Here is a 24,948-nt window from a genome sequence, read left to right on the forward strand (position 1 = left end):
GAAAGATACTTTCGGTATGCAAGAAACATTTTGACTTCCAGTTTATAAGTCGTGAATTAAAATGAAATAGTTTGTGGATATTAATTTTTTTTCTGATATTTGATCTTGTTTAGTAGTTTTAAGATTTTTAATAGGTATTGTTTTCATTTTTTTCATGAAATTGACAAAATATAGGATCATTAATGTTTATTTAAATATTATCAACAAGTGATATATGGTCATTGATACTTTGATTTTCATTTTATATCCACCAAATTTTGGTCATCTGGAATTATCTGCTTTCTAGGAAAATTATTCTTTATAGTTATGTAGTTATGTTTGTTATTTAAAACAGTTCTAATAAGATATTTGTTTATTTTTTAGACCAGAGCATAATCCCTTCTACAGTAATATTGATTCCATGCCTGATATTCGGCCACGCAGAAAATCGATACCTCTTGTCAGTGAGTTGGTAAGTAAATTAACTACATGTAGATGTATCGTTTTGAGTATTGAATACAAAATTAATGACGGAAAACTCGCTTAAAAATTTTTTTTAATAGTATAATTTTCACCCGTGTGTCACAGACATCTTCAGTACATTTTAAGCTCAAACAATAACTGACAATTCCAAAAAGCACCACATAAGTAGTTAGTGTAAGATAACTAAAAAGGTCAATAAAATTTCCTAAAAAACTATGTATACAATAAAAAGTTAGAAAAGATTAGCTGATTTGTAAAGTACTATTTCCCATAAAGGGGATAGACGTAAACCATCGGATCTGATTAAATTAGGAGAGTGGAGTAAAGTTTCACATGTTTCTTTATAAAGCCGTTCCATGAGGAACAGACTTTTGTGAAGGTCTCTTGTCTTTTTCCAATGAACTCTATGTCTGGTTAAGATGGCATGTTCTGCAAGTCCAGACTGTTCAGGTTTAAGGTACTGTATATAAGACTCGTGTTCTTCTTGTCGAATAGAGGCAGATCTTCCTGTTTGTTCTAAATATGATAATCTACAAGAGCAAGGAATCTGGTAGACACCTGGATAATTAAGATGTGGAAGCTTGTCCTTAGGAGAAGTGTGAAAGGTGGAGATTTTTCTGACTGGGAAAGGCAACAAAAATATTCAGTTGTTTTAAAACTTTTGCAATATGTTCACTAATGCTGTGTACATAAAGGATAGGAATGCGCGTTATTTCTTCTGTATTTGAAGAGGAAGACATATTAAAATGACTCAAAGCTCTTTTGATGAAGGAATTCTTGTATCCATTAGATAGAAAGGAAGAAGTAATATATTGCAGTTCTTTCTGTAATAGATCATCTGGAGAACAAAAGGAGTGGGCCCGATGAACCTGTGTTTTAATAGTTCCTGCCTTTTGACTGGGATGGTGATGAGATTCAGCATGGATATAATGACCAGTATAAGTCTTCTTTCTATGAACTGAGAAATGTAGGTTACCATCTGGTTGGCAAAGAATTATAAGATCTAAAAAGGCTAACTACTTATTTGATTCTATTTCTAGGGTAAACTGGATTCATGGATGAAGTGCATTTAACTTAGTGAGAAACTGTTGAAGTTCATCAGAAGAGCCATTCCAAATAGCAAAAATGTCACAGACACATCTGAACCAATGAGTAGGTCTGGGAAAAATGTTGTCAAAGATACGTTTTTCAAAACGTTTTCCTAGACCCAGTAATAATGTTATTGATACAGATCAAGTAGTGATCAATGTTTCTGGAGGTCCTCTAACAGACAGTGAACATTTTGTTTTTTTTTGAAAGGTTATGATTTCACCGTTGCTCCTAATAAGGTTCCCCTTATGGATTTTTTTGACAACATAGACTGAGGTATTCGATCCGTATCCCAAAAAACAGCCAACGGGGTTATGTTTTTAATATGCGAAAATTCTCTTTGATGCCAAGCCTCCTCGTCCTAATCTTTCTTACTCTGAATTTAAAGAATTGAAATCACTGAAGAATAAAAAAAATTAATTATTACGAAATCTGATAAAGGGAAGGCTGTAGTTATGCAAGATAGGAAGGAATATGAGAGAAAAATGTCTCTATTACTCCACGACTATTCAACTTATAGGCTTCTTACATCGGATCCTAAATTTCTGATCTTCATTTGGACGTTTCTGATATCACGATCAGTTTAGATGTTGTTTCTTTATTTACAAATGTTGCTTTATCTGAAAGTATTGAATTACTGCAACAGGAATTTCCTTCAGACATTGTAAAAATATTTGATTTTGTAATACATTCTGGCTATTTTTCCTTTAAAAATAAGTTGTATCAACAAATTGAAGGAACAGCAATGGGCAATCCCCTTTCTTCTGCTATATCCAACTTCTTTATTATTATTATTATTATTACGGGCAACTCCAGGGAGTCGACAGACTCATCGAGGGAGGCCCTAACATCATGTCAAGAACAACTATTCAACATTCACACAGTATCTATCATACCTCGCCTTGAACTCATTCACAGTCATGGCACCCACAACAGACTTTGGCAGCTTATTCCACTCATTCACCACTCTCCAACTAAAAAACCTAGCTCTAACACCCTTGCTAACCACATTCTTGCCCAGCTTCCATGTATGGCCCCTAGTCCTCCCACCACCAGTCCTATTCTCAAAAATATCTTCTGAATTAATCTTATAGGAACCCTTCAGTAATTTGAATGTCTCAATCATATCAACCCTTTTCTGCCTAACAACCAATTTCTGGAACCCCCAAATCTTCAACCTGTTTTCATAAGGTTCATTCCATAGACCTGCTATCATCTTGATCACTCGTCTCTGGATCCTCCCCACCAAGAATCTCCTCTCCTCTTCCCATCAAGAAGAAACCCTGGCACTCATATCTGGGCACAGTAGTCTAGATGAGGTCTTATCAAGGCTTGATACAGAGGAACAATAACTTGTTTGTCTCTGATTGTTAAAGTATTTTTCAGCAACCAAGTGATTTGATGAGCTGATTTAGACACTTTTGCAATGTGCCCCCCTAAACTTCAACTCCCTACCCACCAACACTCCCAAATCCCTGGCCTCATCAATCTCCTGGAGTATGGTTCCACCAATGTGGTGTGGTATACTGCTGCTAATCTTTTCACCCCAAAATGCATAACCTTACACTTTGCCACATTAAATTGACATCCATTTTCCTTAGCCCAGTCCTCCAAACTATCCAAATCATCTTGCAAAATTTTGACATCCTGTGCACTCACTATTGCTTTACCCAACTTTGCATCATCAGCAAGTAAGTTAACACTTCTTCTCAGATCCTTTCCTATATCGTTAACGAACAAATTGAAAAGTAGTGGTGCAAGAACAGAACCCTGCGGCACCACTAGTCACAGGCTGTCTTTTGGACTCTACACCTGAATAAACCACTCTGATATCTCTCCATCAACCACCATCCTATCCATCTCACCACCCCTGTATCCATCCCCATATACTGCAGTTTACTGATTAGAATTCCATGTGGTATCCTGTCAAAGGCCTTAGCAAGGTCCTGTAGAATTATCTGAAAACCCATTACCCTTATAGTTCAGCTGTCACTATGTTATAAAACGTGAGCAAGTTACTGAGGCATGATCTACCCTTCACAAAACCATGTTGTCCCCCCATACAGTATCCCATTTTTATCTATCCAATCCTGTATTTTTCTCTTGACTAATTTCTCCAAGACCTTGACAACGATTCCTGTATGCTAATTGGTTGGTAATTTACAACAGGATGGAACATTTTTTGGAACTTTATGGAACATTTTAAACAACATATCTTTGACAACATTTCTCCCAGACCTACTCATTGGTTCAGATATGTCAATGACATTTTTGCTATATGAAATGGCTCTTCTGATGAACTTCAACAGTTTCTCTCTAAGTTAAATGCACTTCATTCAAGGATCCAGTTTACCCTAGAAGTAGAATCAAATAAGCAGTTAGCCTTTTTAGATCTTATAATTCTTTGCCAACCAGATGGTAACCTACATTTCTCAGTCTATAGAAAGAAGACTGATACAGGCCATTATATCCATGCCGAATCTCATCACGATCCCTGTCAAAAGGCAGGAACTATTAAAACACTGATTCATCGAGCCCACTCCTTTTGTTCTTCAGACGATCTATTACAGAAAGAACTGCAATATATTACTTCTTTCTTTCTATCTAATGGATACAAGAATTCCTTCATCAAAAGAGCTTTGAGTCATTTTAATATGTCTTCCTCTTCAAATACAGAAGAAATAACATCCACTCATATCTCTTATGTACACGGCATTAGTGAATTTATAGCAAAAGTTTTAAAACCACTGAATATTTTTGTTGCCTTTCGACCAGTCAGAAAAATCTCCACCTTTCACACTTCTCCTAAGGACAAGCTTCCACATCTTAATTATCCAGGTGTCTACCAGATTCCTTGCTCTTGTAGATTATCATATTTAGAACAAACAGGAAGATCTGCCTCTATTCGACAAGAAGAACACGAGTCTTATATACAGTACCTTAAACCTGAACAGTCTGGACTTGCAGAACATGCCATCTTAACCAGACATAGAGTTCATTGGAAAAAGACTAGTCCTTCACACAAGTCGGCTTCTCATAGAATGGCTTTATATAGAAACATGTGAAACTTGACCCCACTCTCCTAACTTAAACAGATCCGATGGTTTACGTCTATCCCCTTTATGGGAAATAGTACTTTACAAATCACCTAATCTTTCCTAACTTTTTATTGTATATATAGTTTTTTAGGAAATTTTATTGGCCTTTTTAGTTATCTTACTCTAGCTACTTATGTGTTGCTTTTTGGAATTGTCAGTTATTGTTTAATTTTTGCTTAAAATGTACTGAAGATGCCTGTGACACAGGCAGAAATTATACTATTAAAAAATCTTTTTACGCGAGTTTTCCATCATTAATTTTGTATTTATATGTCTACTTACGATATTCCCTTATTAAGAGTTTTGAGTATTTTTGATAGATTTTTAACTGATAATTCTTAAAATAAAAATTTGTATAAGATATATTCTTATTGATACAAAGCCCACTCAAAATTCTACCATTGTTGAGTAATGATTATTATTATTTTATGACACCTCCAAGGAGTCCAAAGACTCATTGAAGGAGGGCACCTACTCTACAACTCTTTCTCCACCACTTCCATCTCTCACCATCATCTACATCAACGTCATCTACTGCCTACCACCACCACCAGTATTTTTTTTTTTTTTTTTTGTCTGTAAATTGCATGTGTCTTGAAAGCAGATTTGTCTGTATGCGAGGTGAAAAAAACCGAGTTTCCAGGAGGAAAAAACCATTCTACCTCCATATGAGATTGGCTAACTCACCTTCAATTGAAAAAACCCATATAAAGATTCCTTCCATCACAATGACAATCAAACTTTGGCATTTTCCAGTCAAAGGGTGCAACATACTGTTATCCTTCCCATTTGTGCTACGGAGGTGCTGGTAATTACTGAGTGAAGTGAACCCAAAAAATGATCTGTTTGAATACAGCAATAGAAAATTGATTTCATTAGGCCAGAGACATTTAGAACCAGTGTAGTACAAAAGCCATTACAAGAATGAAGAGAAGTAAGACGAACGGAGTGGAATAAATTGGAAATGTGAATAAATACAAATTTGTAATGGGAGCAATTAAACCTATTTAATTAAGTATGCATTTAAAATATATATTTATATATACAATTAACACTATAGATTGGTTAATTCATATTTGGGGGAGGAGATTCTTCCTTAATAAATACTAAATGAACAATAAGAATTTACTTCTGATTGCAAGTGCTGCATATGAGTGTATCCCCTTCAAATGAACAATATTAAGAATAACAAACATGTTGTTTGGTGAGGTCCAAATTATTTACTCTTTCATCAACTTATGTTTAATATTCACTTTGAGGTATTTTAGATTAAAGATGGAAAACATGGCTTTACCTTATAATTGAGGAAAAATGAAATGAGGATGAGGGAGTGTCATTAAATCATTGGAAATATAGAGTAAATGGGAATGAATGATACATGTCCTCCCTGAAAAGTGGGAATTGCTTCATGAGAAATTGAGACTTTGTAGTATTTAACACTATGCATTGGTTAATTAATTCATATTTAAAGGGAAAAAATGGAATTCTCCATTTTAAGTACAGTTGTTGTTAGGCTTAATTTATATTTAATATCTCATCTGACAGAAATGGTCAACACATGCATAGTGAACATCTCCCAATTTAGGAAAATGAGATGTGCCAAAAGTGGCCACTCAGTGTATGTGCATTTAGAAAATTATATTTGAAGTTCTGCTTCTCTCTTCTAATTTCTAGAAAATATACTATCACCTCACTTCAGTATATTCTGACTCACCTTTTGCATCTGCATCAGTATCTTACTCCCCAAAATCACATGGCTTCAAATACCACTCAAGAGATATTTGCATTAAGTCAGTAGTTAGAATTGAAGGAGGTAGCAGAAGACAGTTTGTTAAATGAAGTAGGAGACGAATTTCATCACCCAATGTGACCACTGCCCTACTTATTAAGAGGCCTGAAGTGGCTTGAAAAAGTTTCATGTTTGGTCTCTAGATTAGGGTTTATGTAAAAAAAAAAATTAAAAAAAAAATATATATATACATTGATAAAAATAGGGAAAAAAAAACCTTAGCCCATACACAGGTACATACAGAATGTACTATAAGTTTCCAAATAATCTTTTGTGGATTGAGCAACATTAAATAAAAAAAAAAAGTTGGAGACAAGGGGAAACATTGTTCTCACTGTTATTCATCATCTATATGGATTACATTATGAAGGAAAGTGGCATTATACCTGATATAAAAGTTAGAGATATTCATCTCAGCTCTTTACTTTATGCAGATGAAAGAAACCCTGACTTTTAAGAGATATTTGAGTTGTAAGTCAGCACTTAGAATTGAATGAGATAGAGGATAGGTGATGAGATAGTTGCTTTGATGTTAAATCAAGTGTGAGACAAAAGTGCACATTGTCTCCACTGCTATTCATCATCTATATGGATCACATTATGAAGGGAAAGTGGCATTAAACCTGATATCAAAATTGGAGATGTTCAACTTTGCTCTTTACTTTATGCAGATGATGCTATACTCTTACATCCAGCACAACTTTTTGGGATTCCCTAACTAAATTGAGTAACTTCTGTAATAAATTTGGGATGGAAATTGGCAATAAAATGACAAACTGTGGATAGTGGATCAGTTGTAGACAAGTAAAACATATTAGCTCCTAAGCACAAATATGGAAGTAGACAACAAAATTAGAAAACCTGGTATGATAGGAAGTCAGCTGAATAAATCTGAAAGCTGGGTTAGCTATAAAACACTTTATCAAAGACATGGAGACCACACATATGAGAGTTCCAAGAAAGATAAAGAGTGTTAACAGATGGAATTCATGGCAGAATCATATCAAATATGAAGCTATTAGGAAGGAACTTGACATTATTATAAATTGAGGCATGTCAACTGAGTTAATCTATGGTGGTATGGTCACTTCATCAGAATGGAAAAAGGAGCACGAAGAAAATGAAGATTTATGCAGTTAGAAGTGCCTTATAAGATCATAATATAAGATCTGACAATATTGTTATCTTAACAGATAACAGACTTATTTGGAGGTAAATTGTCAATTCACAGTTAATAACAATGTAAATTTTTCATTTCGTTTTATCGTAGTATCATGTATACTCCCTCAGGGTACATCTCAGGAATTTGATGGTCATCTTTCTTCTTTATCTTCAATTGCTCCAACAGAAACTGTCAGGTCAGGCAGATCAAAGCTCTCCATTTCTTTCTATCCTCAGATTCTTTCTTCATGAACACCGCACTGTTCCAGTTCAGGTTTCCTTTTTTCTAAATCTTCTCTTACCTGGTTGCGCCACTTTTTCTGTAGTCTTGGTCTTCTCTCCTCAATTTTAATCTTATAAATTCTGCTTGGTGTTTGTTCTAAATTTATTCTCATTGTATCTCCAAATCACTTTAATCCAGAGTTCTTAAACATTTCTTCAACACTTTCTAGTTTTAAACGCCTTCTGATGTCCATATTTCTGATTCTATCTTTCATTGTTTTTGCCAAATTTGTATGTAAAACTTTTATTTTCATTGCTTGTGTTTCGACTTATGTCTCTTTTTGTTAGTTTCCATGTTTCTGCTGTGCAAGATAAAATGGTAAAAAAAAAGTAACTTCTGTTAATCAGAAGTTTGCCCTTCAGTGGGACTTCACTTTTCCAAAGTAGACTATTTACACTGCTTTTAAAAAAAAAAAAAGTTTGGCCCAATGAAATTTCCATTATCTACTAAAGTTAACTTTCCCCACTAGAAAGTACCTCCCAGATATTTGATGTTTTCACTACTCTTCAAGATTTGCCCATTGAGCCAAACATCATTAAGTTTTACATTTTCTTTACAATTTAAATCCATGCTGTCACTCTTCCTGCTATTAATATGTAACCCATAGTTGTCACCCTATTTCATTTGTCCAATTTCTTCTGAATATGCTGAAATCAGCACATCATCTTCATGCACAGCTTTTTCTCTTATCTTGTCATTAACTGTATTTATGACACTATTCACAACACAGTGAACAGCAATGGAGATAAGACACTTCCTTGTCCCATTCTATCATTCTATTAAAATTTTTGTGATAGAATAATGAAATTGTTGTTTCAATATCCATAGTGTTGTGACATAACTGTGCCCTTTCACTCATGTATGTTGCACTCTCATCACCACATGCTGCCACCGATGCCACTCGCACTAATGCTACAAACTTGACAGTGTTTTGTGCCGTGCATTTCTTAGTCTCATGTATGACAAGTTTACATTGGTGAACATTAGTAAATATTTGTTTATATTCAAATTCCATTGTTCGAAAGTTTTGTGGGCAAGGATGATCAATTTTGATCAAAAGTTTTTTTTATAATTATCAGTGAGCATCCATCATGTCATAAGTGAAGAATAGAAACATTGACTCTGAATGTCACATTTTTAATGAGCAGTGGAATGTGAATTATTTTGTTGTTGAATTAAATAGAAAATTATTGTGCGTATTATGCCCTGAAATTGTAGCAGTGCTAAAAGAATACATTATACATCAAAATCACCAAACTAACCACTCATCAGAGTATCCCTAGCTCACAGGAAAACAACAGTCATACAAATGTCAAGGCATAATACTCATCACAGCAGAATGTTTACCTAAGAAAAAAAAGATGAAAATGAAGCCCAAGTGAAATAAGTTCCTTAGTTGGTCATTTGTTAGTTGAGCAAGGAAAGCCATTTTCCAATGGTGATTTGATTAAATTGTGTATGATTGTAGCAGCGAAATAAATGTATCCAGAGAAAGTAAACTTGTTTAAGTTTATTGAACAAGTCTACCTTTCAGTGGAAACAGTTGCTTGAAGAATTGTGAAAGGATATTGGAAGTACATCAAGGTTTACAAGTAACACAATAAATTTTAAGTCCAATGATTTTGAGTGTTTTTGATGAGTCAATAGATGTATCTGATACTTTGCAATTTGCTAGTGTTCATTTGAGGAATCAATGCTAGTTTGATATGACTGAAGAATTAGTATCTAGCAACAATATACATACAACAACCACAGGCATAAATATTTTTGAACAAGTTGTGAAAACACCGGTTCTGTTTAACTTGGAGAGGAAATGACTGAGATATGTGTTGCAGCTGAGTTGGACAAATTTATGAAGCTTCTGAAAATGTAGGCTGTTTGAAACCTGTGGTTATTGCATAGTTCATCAGCAGGTACTACGGGGAAAATATTTGAATCTGTCATGTATCATGGAACCAGTAGCGTTCAGAGTAAACTGCATTTAGTTTAGTGAGCATAGCCATTATTAGTTCTATGAATTTTTGTCAGAAATAGAAGCTGATATCTTGACTTGCCATACCACACAACAGTATGATGGGTTAGCATTGGTAAAGTTTTGTTGTGATTTTTTGAGCTCAGGACTGAGATTCAATTTTTCTAAATGAGAAAAATTACTCTGTCACTATTCTCAAAAACTTGAATGGCTTTGGAAATTAGTTTTTATTTTTTGCAGACTGGACAATGTATCTCAATGAATTTATTCTTGAATTGCAAGGTAAAACAGCACTTATATGTGAAATTTATACTACACTAAAAGCATTTTGATAACTCACTTGTTTTGAATCACATGTCATATAGAGCTGCTTCATATGCTTCCCATGCTGTAAGAAGTTCGAACAAGATGCAAGACTTCATTCCCAAACGTATTTGCAAAATATATCCTTTCCGACTTCAAAATGCAGTTCTAGCAATATTTTTCTAACCTTGATGCAAGTGCAAAAGAAATAAAGTATCATTCAATATCCATTTAATTGTGCTATTGAGGAGCTTCCACCTAACCCTCAGTTGGAAGTGATTAACCTGCAATGCAGTACAGATTAAAAGACAAATACCAAGAAGGGAATCTAAGTATGCTTTGTAATTCTGTGGCTTTGTCTTTTTGCAAACTAGCTGTTTCTAATTTTGAGATAATTTCTGATGCAAAAATCTAATAACCTGCATTCTTAACGAATTTCTTTGCCCAAAACTAAATGGGCCAAAATTTTTTTCTACTCCTGTTCTCCTTCATTCTTCTCTGACCAGTGGATTAAGATCTCTTAAGATGATTATACTCTTATTTTTGAATAATACCTTTCAATCATTTTTCAAGTAACGTTTTTGTTTCTTCATCTAACTCTTGTGGTGCTGTATATACTTGGATATATACCTATATATGGATAAAAGGTATATACAGGGCAGCCATAATTAAAGGTGTTCAGAGCCTGTAGCAAAAAATGTATTGGACGAAATTCAACTAGACTTGGTGTAAGTATGCTCTGGAACATGGATTTTATATATTTACAAATGATAAAAATAGTACAAAATTCTGCCACCAGTTGCATCCACTATAAGTGTGTGGATTGGGATTAATTAAAAAGTAATGACTAGAAGAGACACAACAAATCAGTTTTCGTGTTTGTATAACTTATAGATATGGTTTAATATGTCATCCTTTCAGATTCTAAGAACTGCATTCTATGAATCACATTTTCTACAGCAGAATGCCTCGCATCTTATTATGTCTTTCAAGGTTGCTAAATATGAACAACCAAAAGTCATTGGGTTTGTGATCAGCCGAATGAGATGGCCATGCTGTGAAGAATGCATGACTAATCACTTTGTATTCTGTAACTTGTTTTTGTAACATTCACTGTAACGGCAATCCAATGTGAGGTGGTGCTTCATCCTGTGTGAATATTCTAAAGTCAAGGCATCTTCACTGTTGAACAACAAAGTTCCACAGCATCACTAGATACCTATCAGCAGACATGGTACAAATCACTGGTCCTGTTGGGTGAGGTGCTTCGAAAAAGTACGGACCACTAATAAACAGTACAGTGAAACCACATCACACTCTGACTTTTAGTGAATGTAAAGTGGTCTGATGGAACATGTGAGGGTTATTTGCAGCCCAAATATGGCAATGATGCGAGTTAAACTGCTGTTCAGAAAAAATTTGCTCGTCACTTCACAAGATCTTCCATGGCCATGCATCATTCACCTTCAGTCGAGATAAGAATGTTAAGGCAAACTGAAGTTGAGCTTCTACAATACCATTAAGCAAAGCTTGATTATGGAAGATCTTGTATGAGAAAAACTTTAGCATTTGACACAGGATTTTCCACACTGTTGAGTATGGCAGTTACCTAGATATTGTCCAAGCACTGCTGGACCCTTGTATGTTACTCATTCCATGTTCCAGGATGGCAATTGCAACTTCATCAATTTGTTGAGGAATAGTCCATTTGCACCTTCCTCCTGGCCTCACTGCTAAAGATCTGCTATTTTCAAATTGTAAAATCATTTTTCTAAGATTTGTTATTGTCATTGGATCCCTTTTCTTCTATCCTTCAAATACCATAATTCTCAAAGCGCATCATTACCACCAGAGGCAATTAAGAAATTGCCTCTGGCTGGAGCCAATCTCTTTGTCTGAACAACTGGCATTTTTCTAAATCGAATTTAGAAAAATGCCAGTTGCTAGCTGTGCCACCAAATTCGTGAATAGGAGATGAATATCCTTCCAAAGAAAAAAACTCAGTAAAACATGGAACCTTTCTCTCTTACTTAATACTAAATCTAGCAACGTAAAACTTCTATACTACATTCGTGGCTATTCAACTCTAGAATACACAGATTCATATTTATGAGCAGTGCATTGGTAAATAGGAATCAGACAAATTATTTAAACAAGAAAACAATTTATTCATAATCAAAGAAAGTACAAAAAGGTTAATACTAAAATTACAAGTTAATTCTCCGGCTCTGTACTTCAATAGCAACTCATGAATACAAACACAATTAAACCTCTTAGGTAAACAATCCTTGTAAAACAACATGTCTACAATATTTCTTTAGTTAATACTTAATCACACACAGAGCAATTCTTCCATTCTAAACAAAGGCAGGCTTAGCTAATACCAACAATATTAAGCACATATCATTTCACCTTAAAGTATGCTTTTTCTGTCATACAACTGAACAAGATAATTCTAAGAATAGCTTAATGCCTAAAGTCCTCAATTATTATTACAAAGAAAACTTCAGACAAATCACTGTCACAATTCTGCCTTTAGTAAAAACAACATAAATAACCTTACTTTGAAATGGTAGTTTAGTCCACCCTCATAGATTCTTGAATTATCTTTCCTCTGACACTTTCTGATCGTGGCTACGCACACGGGAGCTTTTTCTGGGATTTGTGAGATCTCTTCTTACTATTACGAACTTCAGGAACTGAAAATCTGGTAACTACTTTCTTCAAACACAACTCAAATTAGTTGTCCCGTACTTCTGGCATCTATCGGCTGGAACGCAGGACTCCGACCTTTAATCAGGACAGCTTTTCCGAACCGGGACCCAAACAGAACGAAGATGAACTTATTCTGCCACACACACACATCGAATCTGCCTCTCCTTCCGCCTGAAGACGATTAGCAAAACTCCGCTGCCGTGACCCTCGTAACTTACATCGCAACTCCATAACCTGCCTCACCATAACCCTCTCGTGACTGCGTCAGCATAACTCGTAGCCTGTAACCCCTGTGTCGTCGCAGCAACCCCTTTTATCTGGCTCCTTTGACCTTGGGTTCTGCTATGTTTTAATCTCTTGGGTATTTCATGGGTCTGCACCTGCCACCTTTTTCTGTCGTTGTAGTAAAGCGGGGAAACCCCCATACATGTTTGATCTCTTTGTGATTGTAATTGCCCCAGGTCATAAGTTAATAAGATAATCCATCTGGAAATATCTTTGTCAGGAACTTTCTTTTGCCATAAATTATTTCACATTTAACTTTCTTTGTTCTTTTTTACAAAATTTTGGTGGTTACACTATTTAACAATTCACAAAATTTAATTTCTATATTACTAAACATAACAAATTTTGCTGATTGATTACAAGTATATTGAATAGAATTTCGTTTTCCAGTAAAATCGGTATATAAGGTTGTAAAAAAATTCCTTCTATACACAATTTTACATTATTATGACCATGTAGAATATGTCCCTGCAGATTTAAGAAAAGGTAAGTCACAGGCAGACCTACCATTGATCTGCTGTGTTGGAATAATAATACTTTTTTAATGATGATATTATATAGAATAGTATAAAGCAGTATTTGGGAAAAGTGTGCAGTTCAGTTCAAAATGATCAAGGTAGAACAATTTTAACTGAATTATGAAGCACATTTTAGCAAAGTTTATCCAGCATATCCTTACCAAACAGTAACAAGAAAAACGTGTGAAAAACAGGATACCACCAAAAACAGTTGGACTTTTTTATTCTCCAGGTTCAAAAAACTGTTGCATGGTCACAGATTTCACATTGTTGAAGCCATTAAACAAAGTTGGCTGATGATACTTGTAATCCTTGAAAGTGAATTTTTTCCTGACAGTTAACAAAATTGATGGGCAGAATGTGTTTTTACTGAATATTTTTTAAGATGACTAAATACTAATTTAGTAAGGTGCATAAATTTATTTAATAACTCACTCATATCATTCTGATCAATTTTTTATATTTTTCATGTCTTATTTGGTTATTGAATTATTTACGTTATAAATATTGCATATTATTGTCTCATACTTAATTTACTCATTTGATGTTTTTCTCTTTTATTTTTGCTTCCCATTCAAAGGTTCTCAAGGTAGATTTTATAATTATTTTATAATTCATTAACCTCTCTTAAATTACTTTTTTTTTATGTCAAAAAATGGTTATATTGTCATGAAATAGAATTATATAGTGTCAAAAAAATTAATATTTTAATTGAAATATTTTAAATCATTTGTATGATTTTTAAACACTTCTAAATGACATCAAGAACAGATCTACTAAAAAATTTGTTATTTCAAATATTTCAGAAAGTAGTTATCTAGTAAGTAAATTTTTGACAGTTCGACGTTGCTAATAAAATGTGCAAATTTGTATTAAATGTTGTTTTGTCAATTGCTTTTCACATTTTTATTTATTGTTAGAGTACTTTCTACTCCATCTAGCCAGCCTGATTGGATAAGCAGATAGTAACCAATAGGTCATGGAGTTGAATCCCTACTATGACATGAATTCTTGTGAATGTCATTAAGTGAAAGTTGAATTTCTCTGGTCAGTTTGAGTGTATCATAGTGCTTATTGGAGAAATGAAATGACCTGTGTGTGTGTGGTTCTAAAATAGAGTTCCCTTATTTACAATCATTCACATTCATTGTCTTCAGAAAACTACATACACTTCTGATATATCCACAAACAGTAACATCCCCTTCAGAGCACCCAGTCAAGCTCACTAAATAGTATACACTTCACATTTTAGCCAGTATCTCTTTTACTAGACATAAATTTATTCATTTGGCTCTATCATTATTTTCTTATCTATTTCCAAATTTATTTTCTCATGTTCACTACAATTAGATGCAGTATTTGAATCTTACTACTTAAGTATTAATGCACTGATTTCCATAAATTAATAAACAAAGAAAAAAAAATCATAACTCAGGGAGAAAGAAAAACGAAATCTCTGAAAATCAGGTACATTATGTGGAAAGTGACACCTGAGTATGGTTATCATATACAAATGAGTGGTGCTATCAGCAGTATATGCAAATGACCCACTACATAAAAGAGGTCATTTTGATATGGTTTTCAATTTTGCGTCTAGAGTGAGAAAAAGATAGCAAAATTGTTGGATGTGTCTGCAAGACAATTTAACTGATGAATTCAGGTGGTGAGCCATTTAAGACTAGAGACTGGCCAAAGTCAGAGGTAGCTGGATGGTTGCATGTAAGTCGTTCATGATTCACAAACAGTTGAATCAATTCCAATTTTCAGAAACAGCATCCTGGAGATAGTGAAGGAAGATCACAGGCCACAACTGAAGTAGGACTGATATCTGATTATCTGCTCATCGAAACTAAAGTGCTGTCCTGAATCAATTGTAGTCTTACTTCCCATCAGGTAAGGAACATTGGTATCTGCTTCCACTGTGTGCAGAAGACTTCAAGAAGATGATCTGTATGCCAACCGATGGGCATTCCACGAGCCCTGTATATCTTCATGTCACAGGAAAGAACATTGGATTATTGGCCAGTCTCTGCATCAGTAGGACCTAAGATTAATGGGGAGCAGTATTGTCGATTACAAACAATGTCCTAATTTGCTATACAAAAACAATGCCAGTTATTTATTAATTTTAAGAATCTGTGATGTAAATATTCTCCCATATTTCCAAAGCTCTGTGTTTATGCCATCTAATCCAGTTGATTTCCTATTTTTTGATACCTTTATTTCTTCTTTTAGCTCTTCCAGTTTTATTGGTTCTTTGCCGATTTCTTCATTGTTTTCTGTTATTAAATTTGGGTCACACCATAAATTTTTATAATGTTCTATCCATTGTTTCTCTTGTACTTAAAATTAATAAATAACTGGCATTGTTAAAAACAATGCCAGTTATTAATTTTAAGAATATGTTATGTAAATATTCTCTACCATATTTCCAAAGCTCTGTGTTTATGCCTAATCCAGTTGATTTCCTATTTTTTGATACCTTCATTGCTTATTTTAGTTCTTCCAGTTTTATTGGTTCTATATCATTGCTGATTTCTTCATTACTATTTTCTGTTATTAAATTTGGGTCACACCAGAAATTCTTATAATGTTCTATCCATTGTTTCTCTTGCACACTGCTCAAAACATTTTAATTAGACGATATTTTAGTTTTTATCAGATAATTATAAATTTCTGCAAATAATTATAACTATTGGGTACTTTATACATGAATAAATATTTCTTACTTATGAGTAGTGTGTAATTGATGAGATATTGTTTAAATAAATGATATTTATTGCAAATTTAACAAATTATACATTTTAGCATGAAATAATTTTAACAAGAATAGCCAAAAACGCTTTTGTTAATTTTTAATAGGATGTATGGTCTCCATTAAAAGCCAAACAGTGGTACATCTTGATTGCATGGACCAGATAAGATGATCAAACAGTTCTTGAGGGATATTTCCCCACTTTTCTGTGAGAGCAATTTCAAGCTCTTGAAGCAATCGTGTTGGCACAAGTCGAGCGAGAACTCGCTTACCTAACGCATCCCAGGCATTTTCGATTGGATTACAATCCAGTGAACAGGATTGTAATCCTGTTCACCGGAATGACAGGACTGGCAGGCCAGTCCATTCATTCAATACCTTCTTCCTCAAACCACTCATACCAAATTTGCACTGTGCAGATGAGTATTGTCATCCATAAAAATGAATTCTTGGCTAATTGCAGCAACATATGGATGAACTATAGGTTCCAAAATCTCAAGGCAATACCTTAGGGCTGATATCTATTTTATCTGAAGTAGAGATCAGTATGACCACTTATACTTATTCTATCCCATACCATCAAACTGCCACCTTGATGTTGGGGTCTTTCATGAACAAACTGGATTATTTCTTGTTCCAATTTCATGTCATATCCAGATACTTCGGCTATCTTGTTGCAGACTGAACCTGGACTCGTCACTAAAAAGTGCATGAGCCCAATCCTCATTTGTCCAATTGCAGTGTTCCTGTGCCCAAATTCTTCGTGTTCTTTTGTGATTTGCAGTAAGTGGAATGCAAACTATTGGTCTTCGAGCATATAAATCTGTGGTATGAAGATGATTGCACACATTTCCCTTCTACAGAGAGCAATTTCAAAGTCGTGAAATTACTTGGAGATACATGACATGCTTGAGCGACAACTTGCTGCGTTTGTTCAGCTTCTAATCGACAAATGGCTCTCCAAGTCATGGATTCCAGATATCATGTTGCTCTGCCATTTTTTAACAAAATAATGGATGGTAAGCGACACAAGTTTACAATTGAAGTGATAATTATGCACTGTGAAAGTGAGCGCAACAAGATAAGCTTTTATAGCCCCCCCCCCACACACAAACATGCTAGTACAGCTAAGACACGTTTCGAGAAGTCTTAATATGATTTTGTACGCAGTTGTGTGTTCTACACTGTTGTATATAAAGAATATTTTAAAATAAATGTGCTACATTTGTAAATTATTTTTATAACTTTATAATTTACAAGAAAACCAAAATATCCCCTAATTGTTTTGAGCAGTATATTATGTTGATTTGTGCTGTATCTCTTGCTTTGTTGTTTAATTTCCTTAATATTTTGTAGGTTATGTCTTCTTCTATTTTATTAATAATCTGTCCCAAGAATCCTGGTGAGCTTTCTCTATTACGATTTTAGCTATATTTCTTTTGTTTTTGTATATTTCTTCTGTTTCCCTTGTATATTTTTGAAGGAGTGATTTGTATGCCATTTGTTTTTCTTTATCTATTTTGCATTTTCTATATCTGCATGCCAGGTTTTTATTTTTATTTTTTTTATATATATTTTTTTCTTTACAAGTACTTCAGATGCTGCTTTGTGGGTTATCTTTATTAAATTTTTCCATTCTTCTTCTTCTTCTTCTTCTTCTTCTTCTATATGTTCACTGAATTGGGCATCTTTTGCATAATCTGTTGATCCTGATTGATATAGCATTCTAATGCTTTCTTCTTGTATAGACATACTTTGTATACTTGTTCCATTTCTTGTTTTTTCTCGTTTACTTCCTTTCTCCATTTTGTTAGTATTTCTATTTTAGAGAGTACTAAATAATGATCAGAAAAAATTTCACTTCCTCTTTAAACGTGTACATCTCTCACACATGCAGCTAGTTTCTGATTAGTAATGGTATAATCAATTATAGATCTTGTTGCTCTGCCATTCCAATTTTTTTTTTTTTAACAAAAGTATTAGTTATTTTAAAATTATTAAAAATGCAGAAGTCTAATAGTTCTTGACTATTTTTATTCATGCAGATTTCTCCATATTTTTCTAAGACATTTGGGATTGGATTATTTCTAACGCTAGCATTAAAATCTCCTGCTAATAATATAAAGTCAATTTATTACATTTAACTGTTTTTGTAGTTCCTCATAAAGTTGTTCTGAATCCTCTCTAAATCCTCTGAAGAAGGCATATGCACCTATGATATTTAAGTAGCTTCTATTTGTTTTTAATTTAACTGTTATAATTCAATCATATAGAAAATTGTACTTTCGTATTCATTTTTCCATTTATTATACATTTAAGTGGTCTCAAGAAATGTGAGTTTCCATCAGATTGGCTATATTTAAGAAAGAAGACACAGATAATTGTGGAAATTACAGAGGAAAAATTGTTAAATACAGGTTACAAAATTTAAAGTAACATCCTGAAAAAAAAGACTTAGAAATATTGCAGACAATCTACTCTCGCACAAAGCCTCTACACACGTAATCTACTCTCAAAAGAACAAAATGGTTTCAGACATGGAAGATTATGTATACAAAATATTTATGTGCTAAAACAAATTATTGAAAAAAGATAAGAGTTTAATTTAAAAACTCATATGGCCTTTATAGATTATGAGAAAGCTTTTGACAAAATACACAGAGAAAAACTATGGAATATAATGCAAAAACAAGGATATCCATTACGTTTGGGACAAGCGATACAAAGTTTATATAAAGATACAATAATACAGTTAGGTAATAAATTACCAGAAGAGATTGAAATAAATTAGGGTGTCAGACAAGAATGTAGCTCAACTACAACTCTATTCAATATATATGAGAGTAGTCTGAAAAGTTCTCAGCCTAACAATGAAAAAACAAATTTATAATTTCAAAATTATTTTTATTTTTCAACATAATCTCCCGTAAGACTAATACATTTATTCCAGTGCTATTATCACGTCCCTGTAGTGGTTCTCAGTAAGATCTGCAAAATACCCCTTACAGCTGCAATCATCTCTTGATTCGAAGTAAAACGCTGACCAGTGAGGAAGAGTTTTAGTTTTGAGATAGAAATCAGAGGGAGCTAAATCTATGGAATAGGGTGGATGTTCCAACAATTCATAGTGCATATCCCTTAATTTTCCCATTGCCAAAACACTTTTGTGGGCAGGTGCATTGTCTTGATGAAAGATGTTTTTTTTTTTCTGCAAACCAGGTCTTTTCTCACATATTTTTCATCTAATCTGGTTAAAAGATCAGAATAATATTCCCCAGTTATTGTTTTAAGATAATTATATCTTGAAGGCATTTTTCTTTTTTAAAAATTGTCTAAAGGCATTTTAAACAAAATGCCTTTAGCATCCCAAAACACTGATGCCATGACCTTTCTTGCTGATGGAACCTGCTCTGTCTTCTTTGGCGCTGAATAACCGGCTTCTATCCACTGTTTTGACTACTGTTTGGATTCTGGTGTGTAATGGTGAATCCAGGTCTCATCAATAGTAATAAATCGACACGCAAAGTCAGTTTTATTCTTGTTAAAATGCTTCAAGCACGATTCAGAGATTTTCATGTAAGTGCGTTTTGATCTGCTGTAAGCAAGCACTGCACCCATCTTGCACAAAGCTTTTTCATTTGCAATTCTTCATGCAAAATATATCCTACATGTTCTTTTGAAATGCCTGTAGTCTCAGCAATTTCATGCACTTTGACTTGCCAGTCATCCAATATCGTGCATTTCATTAATGATTTCTTGTGTTGTTATACGTTTTGGATGTCTTTCATGCTTCGAGGCTGATACGACCATGTTTAAATTCGGCAGCCCATTTCTTAATTGTTGAAAATGAAGGAGAAGGTTGCCCACAAACCTTTATGAACTGGTCTACAATGTGTTGTGAATGTGCTGTACGATAAGCTTGTATAAAGTGATGCAGACTACAGGCCTTTGGGCATATAGGCCTATTTGTTTCAGACTTCTTGCCATAGTTTGTCAAGATATCTGCATACTATGCTTGATCGGAGCTGACTTGCAAGCTTACCTACCGTGTTATGTCGGCTACATTTTTCTGTTATAACCAAAAATCTCTGATAGAACGATGGCAACAACCACTTAGCAAATATCTGGAACCCATTGAAATGCCTGCTCAGAGCCTGGATACAGCACTATATGAGATTCTAAAATCTCTATCAATATCAGTTATTCTGCTGTCTCCTTGAAATTTTCCAATAATTCTTCCTCATCCAAAATCATCCAGATGTGAGACATTACAAGACATCCAAGTTTTCAACTTTATTCCTTCATAAAAAGAGTTTCCTTCAAACACAGTTGACTTAGTGCAGACTCGCACCTTTTATCCTGTTGATTGCTACCACATGACCCCTATGTGCACGATTTGAAAATTTGAATGTGTACCCACTTTTTACTCGAAATCGTCAGTTCTATAAATTTGCCACGAGCTGAATTTTCTGAATTTGCAGTTGTAATCTTCAGAAATATTGTTTGTCCTTACGTTTTAGCCAACTACTGATCTCCACATGACCTTCAAAATTATATCTAATAAACTGTAGCTATTGGCTGCAGTTCATTAGATATAATTTCCTAGAGTTCTGTTAATTTGGAAAAGAAGGCTCTAAAAGTTTTATGAGGAATATTAGAATCTTATTATCCACTAATTCTGGTTTTGAATGGCTTTGACTTAGGGGTGGCAACATTTCTTGCTAGTAATAACCCAAAGTTCCAGTCTTATGTTCAGGTGGTAATAACTGCACTGTCCACTCTTTTTTGGCATATCCAAGAAATTAAATTTCCTCTTTTCCTCAAAGCATTACATGATATCTGAATAACTATTAACTTTTTACATATCTGTCAAATATTTAGTATTATTTTCAGACTTCAGATGGTTCTGGCCGGCAACATTTCTAGTTAGTAATGGCTTGAAGTTCCATTCTTGTGTATGTGATATCTCCAGTGTCCACTCTTTCTTGGCATATCTAAGAAATTAAATTTTATCTTTTATCAGGGCATTACATGATTTCTGAATAACTATTACTTTTACATATCTACCTAGATATTTAGTATTGTTTTCAGACTTCGGGTGGTTCTTGTAACAGCTTCTTAAAAATTCTCACTATAACGCTAATTACAGATATCGACCATATTTGTCTGTTCTAATCTCATTACCCATCTAATATCCTATTTTGAGGTCTACCCGACCTTTTTTATTATTATTATTTTGACACCTCTAGGGAGTCCAAGGACTCATCGAGGGAGAGCACCTGCTCTACAACTCTGTCTCCACCACTCAATCCTCAAACTGACCGCAACTACACCAACGCCGACTACCACCACCACTAGTATTTCCAGAGACAATCATAAACATCCATGGCCATGGCGGGATTTGAACCTGCAGCCTTTTGGCTGGAGAGCGGATATGCTAACCACTCGGCCAACCTAGCTGGCCGAGTGGTTAGCGTATTTTCTTTCCAATTGGTTTATATTTTATTAATTGTTTAGGATATTGGGTGTTGACCATTTGCTTTACATGGTCTGTCCAATTTTATTTGTAATTGTTTAATTTTTCTTCTATTGATTTTATTTTTAGTTCTTTTAAAATATCTTCATTCCTCTTTTTGTCTAATGCATATTTTGCAGTTCTCGTGAATCTCATTTTACTTGTTTTTATTCTTTATTTATCTTGGTAGTTTATTGCCCAAATTTCAATGCCATATAATAATGTAGGCACTGTTAAAGTATTGTATATTTTCAAGCATGTTTCTTTTTGTACAATATTTGGATTGTGTGTTCTATTTATCATGCCTATAATCGGTAAAAATTTTGAAGTTTTTAATTTTATCTTTTTCTCCTTCATATAATATTTCACATTCAATATAACTGAACGTGTGTATCTGTTCTATTATTTTATTATTAATAACTATTTTACTTCTAACTGGAGTTTGTCCAAAAATGTCATCATTTTAGTTTTATCTATGGATATTTTCATTCCAAACTGTTCTACTATAATGTTTAAATTATATATTGCTCTTTTTTTAGCATGTTTTCCTTATCTGTTATTATTACTCGATCGCCTGCAAATAATAGCATATTTATTTTGTTATTCCAGGAAATTTATATATCTGGATTGTTTAAGGTGTTCCATTGTATTCATATTTCATTAATGTAAATATTAAGTCGCTGCAGGTCTTGAGAGTCTATTCTTAGAATCAACATCAGCTATGAAACACTTTTCCTTCCAACTGTAACAGGTATGGTTGCATTAATTTACCGAAGATCTGGGAGACTCATTTTAAAACCCAATAACCAGACTTCTCTAAATTAATGTTATTGTTATCTGACCCATAGAGGGCACCAGGTAAGGACATTAGGTGTCAGTTACAATTTAAATTGTTTTTACAATTGCTTAGTTTAGTGCTGTGTGCCTGTCACACAACTTGATAATGATGGGTAGAGTACCAGCAAAATATTAGTGAGTTTAATAAATAGATTTTTGCTTCTTAGTGTTGGATATGCCATTAAACATTTCTATGAATAATGAACACTGCCTATGCCTTTCTTTATGTGTACCTTATGATCCAACTTTGTCCTTTGGATCTCAACAGTTATCTCTATTATATGTTACAAAAATAAAATCCTGCCAAGTCATGCCACATGGCTGACAATTTTTTGTCATATGGATGAATCTGTACAAAACCCATGAGACTGCCATATAGCCTATTGGTTTGTAAACAAAATCCCTCTTACAATCTAGAGATTGTAAGAGATTTGTCTATCCCAAAATCTAGAGATTTTGGGAGTAGACAACATAGTACCAACACCATCAAATATATTCCTGCCTTTGCATTCATAAGTACCATACAGCTTTTCTTTTTGTATGATTGCATGGTGGTGCAGTGTCTTTTTTGGCATCTGTCATTGTTTTAACACCAAATGAAATGAAACATAAAAGTTTTGAATGTTGGCAGAGTGTTTGAGAATAAACCTTTAGAATAGGAATACTTTGGTTTATACTAGGGGGATCTTAAGGGTCAAAGCTGTATAACTGAGAGGAGACCTCCACATAGCCTTTAAAGGAATGCGGAGAACCGACCAGGGCTTCTGACCTAATGTCCAATCCTCACCTTCTCGTGGTGCACCGTGTTGGGTATCTACTTTGATACTGAACGAACGAGGATGGGCTGGCAATTTGGGATTTAGCCGACCAAATTGTATTCTTATTGGTTAAACCAAAATAAAAAATGATGGTACAACATGACAAAATTTCATGCCGGCTGGGGCGTCGCCCGGTTAAACAAGGCCCCCGTTGTTTTCGCCAGGGAACCAGGGAGAACAGCGAAAAGTCAGCTACTGGAACAAATCTGAAAACAAACCCCAACTCAACATCACCAGAGTTAAAGATCGGTACTATCAACGTAAGAAGCCTGAATGGCAAAGAAATGGAGCTAGCTGAGGAATTAGATAAGTACCAGATCGACATAATAGGGGTGACTGAGACAAAAAAGACCAAAACTGGTGAGATCTTTCTGAGCAATAAATACAAAATGTTATATTCAGGCAATAACAATCAAGGAAAAGAAGGAGTAGCCATAGTATTCAACACAAAATACGAGGCTAATCTTCTTGAATGGCAGTCAGTCTCAAGTAGAGTAATGTGGGCAAATATGAGAATGGGGAACTGGACAATGAGACTTATTTGTGCCTATGGTCCCACAGAAGGTTCTACTAAGGTATAAGTGGAGGAATTTTTTGAGGCTTTAGAAAAAGCAACTGACACAATGAAAAAGGAAAAGTTGGTCCTTGTAGGGGATCTAAATAGCAGAGTAGGAAATGATTGTGAGACATACAAAAATATTTTGGGAAAATTTGGAGAAAAGAGCAAAGCTAATAATAATGGCAAATATCTGTTGGATTTCTGCTCAGGACATGGACTGGTTATTACTAACACCATGTTCCAACATAAAAATGTGCACAAATTCACATGGAGAGAAGAGGCTAGCAATAAGAAAAGTCTCATTGACTATGTTATTGTTGATGGTGATGTTTTCTTCCTGGTGCAGGACACCAGAGTGTACAGAGGATTTGAAATTGGAAGTGATCACTATTTAGTCTTGAGCAGGATAAAATTGAATTTCATATTGAAAAGAATAACATGTAAGAAAGTTTTAAAGCGAATAAAAGTTGAGCAGCTCTCAGATGTAAACTGTAGACTAAAATACAGAAATATTATTGAAAAGAAAATGAAAGAGTTTGATAACAGGAATCAAACCTTGGAGATTCAGTGGCAAACTCTGAAGGAAACATTGATTGATTCTGCCAGAGAGGCATGTGGTGAGGTTGTGTGCAAAGATAAAAAAATCAGAACTCCCTGGTGGATGCAGGAAGTTAAAGAAGCAGTGAAGGAAAAGAAGAAAGCATATCAAAAGTTCCTGGCAAATAAGTCAGCTTTTACCCTTACAGAATACAGAGACAAATGTAAGAAAGCTAAACAGTGTGTAAAACT

The 24,948-nt window shown here is 34.2% G+C and overlaps 1 protein-coding gene across 1 annotated transcript in view; it reads left to right on the plus strand.

Moving 5' to 3' along the window:
• The window catches only part of unc-13 (protein unc13 homolog), a 1,156,644-nt gene that overhangs the window by 437,513 nt on the left and 694,183 nt on the right, over positions 1–24,948 (plus strand). Inside the window, exon 11 of the mRNA XM_090416011.1 lies at positions 364–451. Coding sequence (XP_090272137.1) covers positions 364–451 — 88 coding nt within the window. The remainder of the gene's footprint in view (positions 1–363; positions 452–24,948) is intronic.

The sequence above is a fragment of the Typopeltis vanoorti genome, chromosome 3 (genome assembly GCF_054136105.1).
Source record: "Typopeltis vanoorti isolate ZY-2024b chromosome 3, IOZ_Tvanoo_1.0, whole genome shotgun sequence".
In the NCBI taxonomy this organism is placed as follows: Eukaryota; Metazoa; Arthropoda; class Arachnida; order Uropygi; family Thelyphonidae; genus Typopeltis; species Typopeltis vanoorti.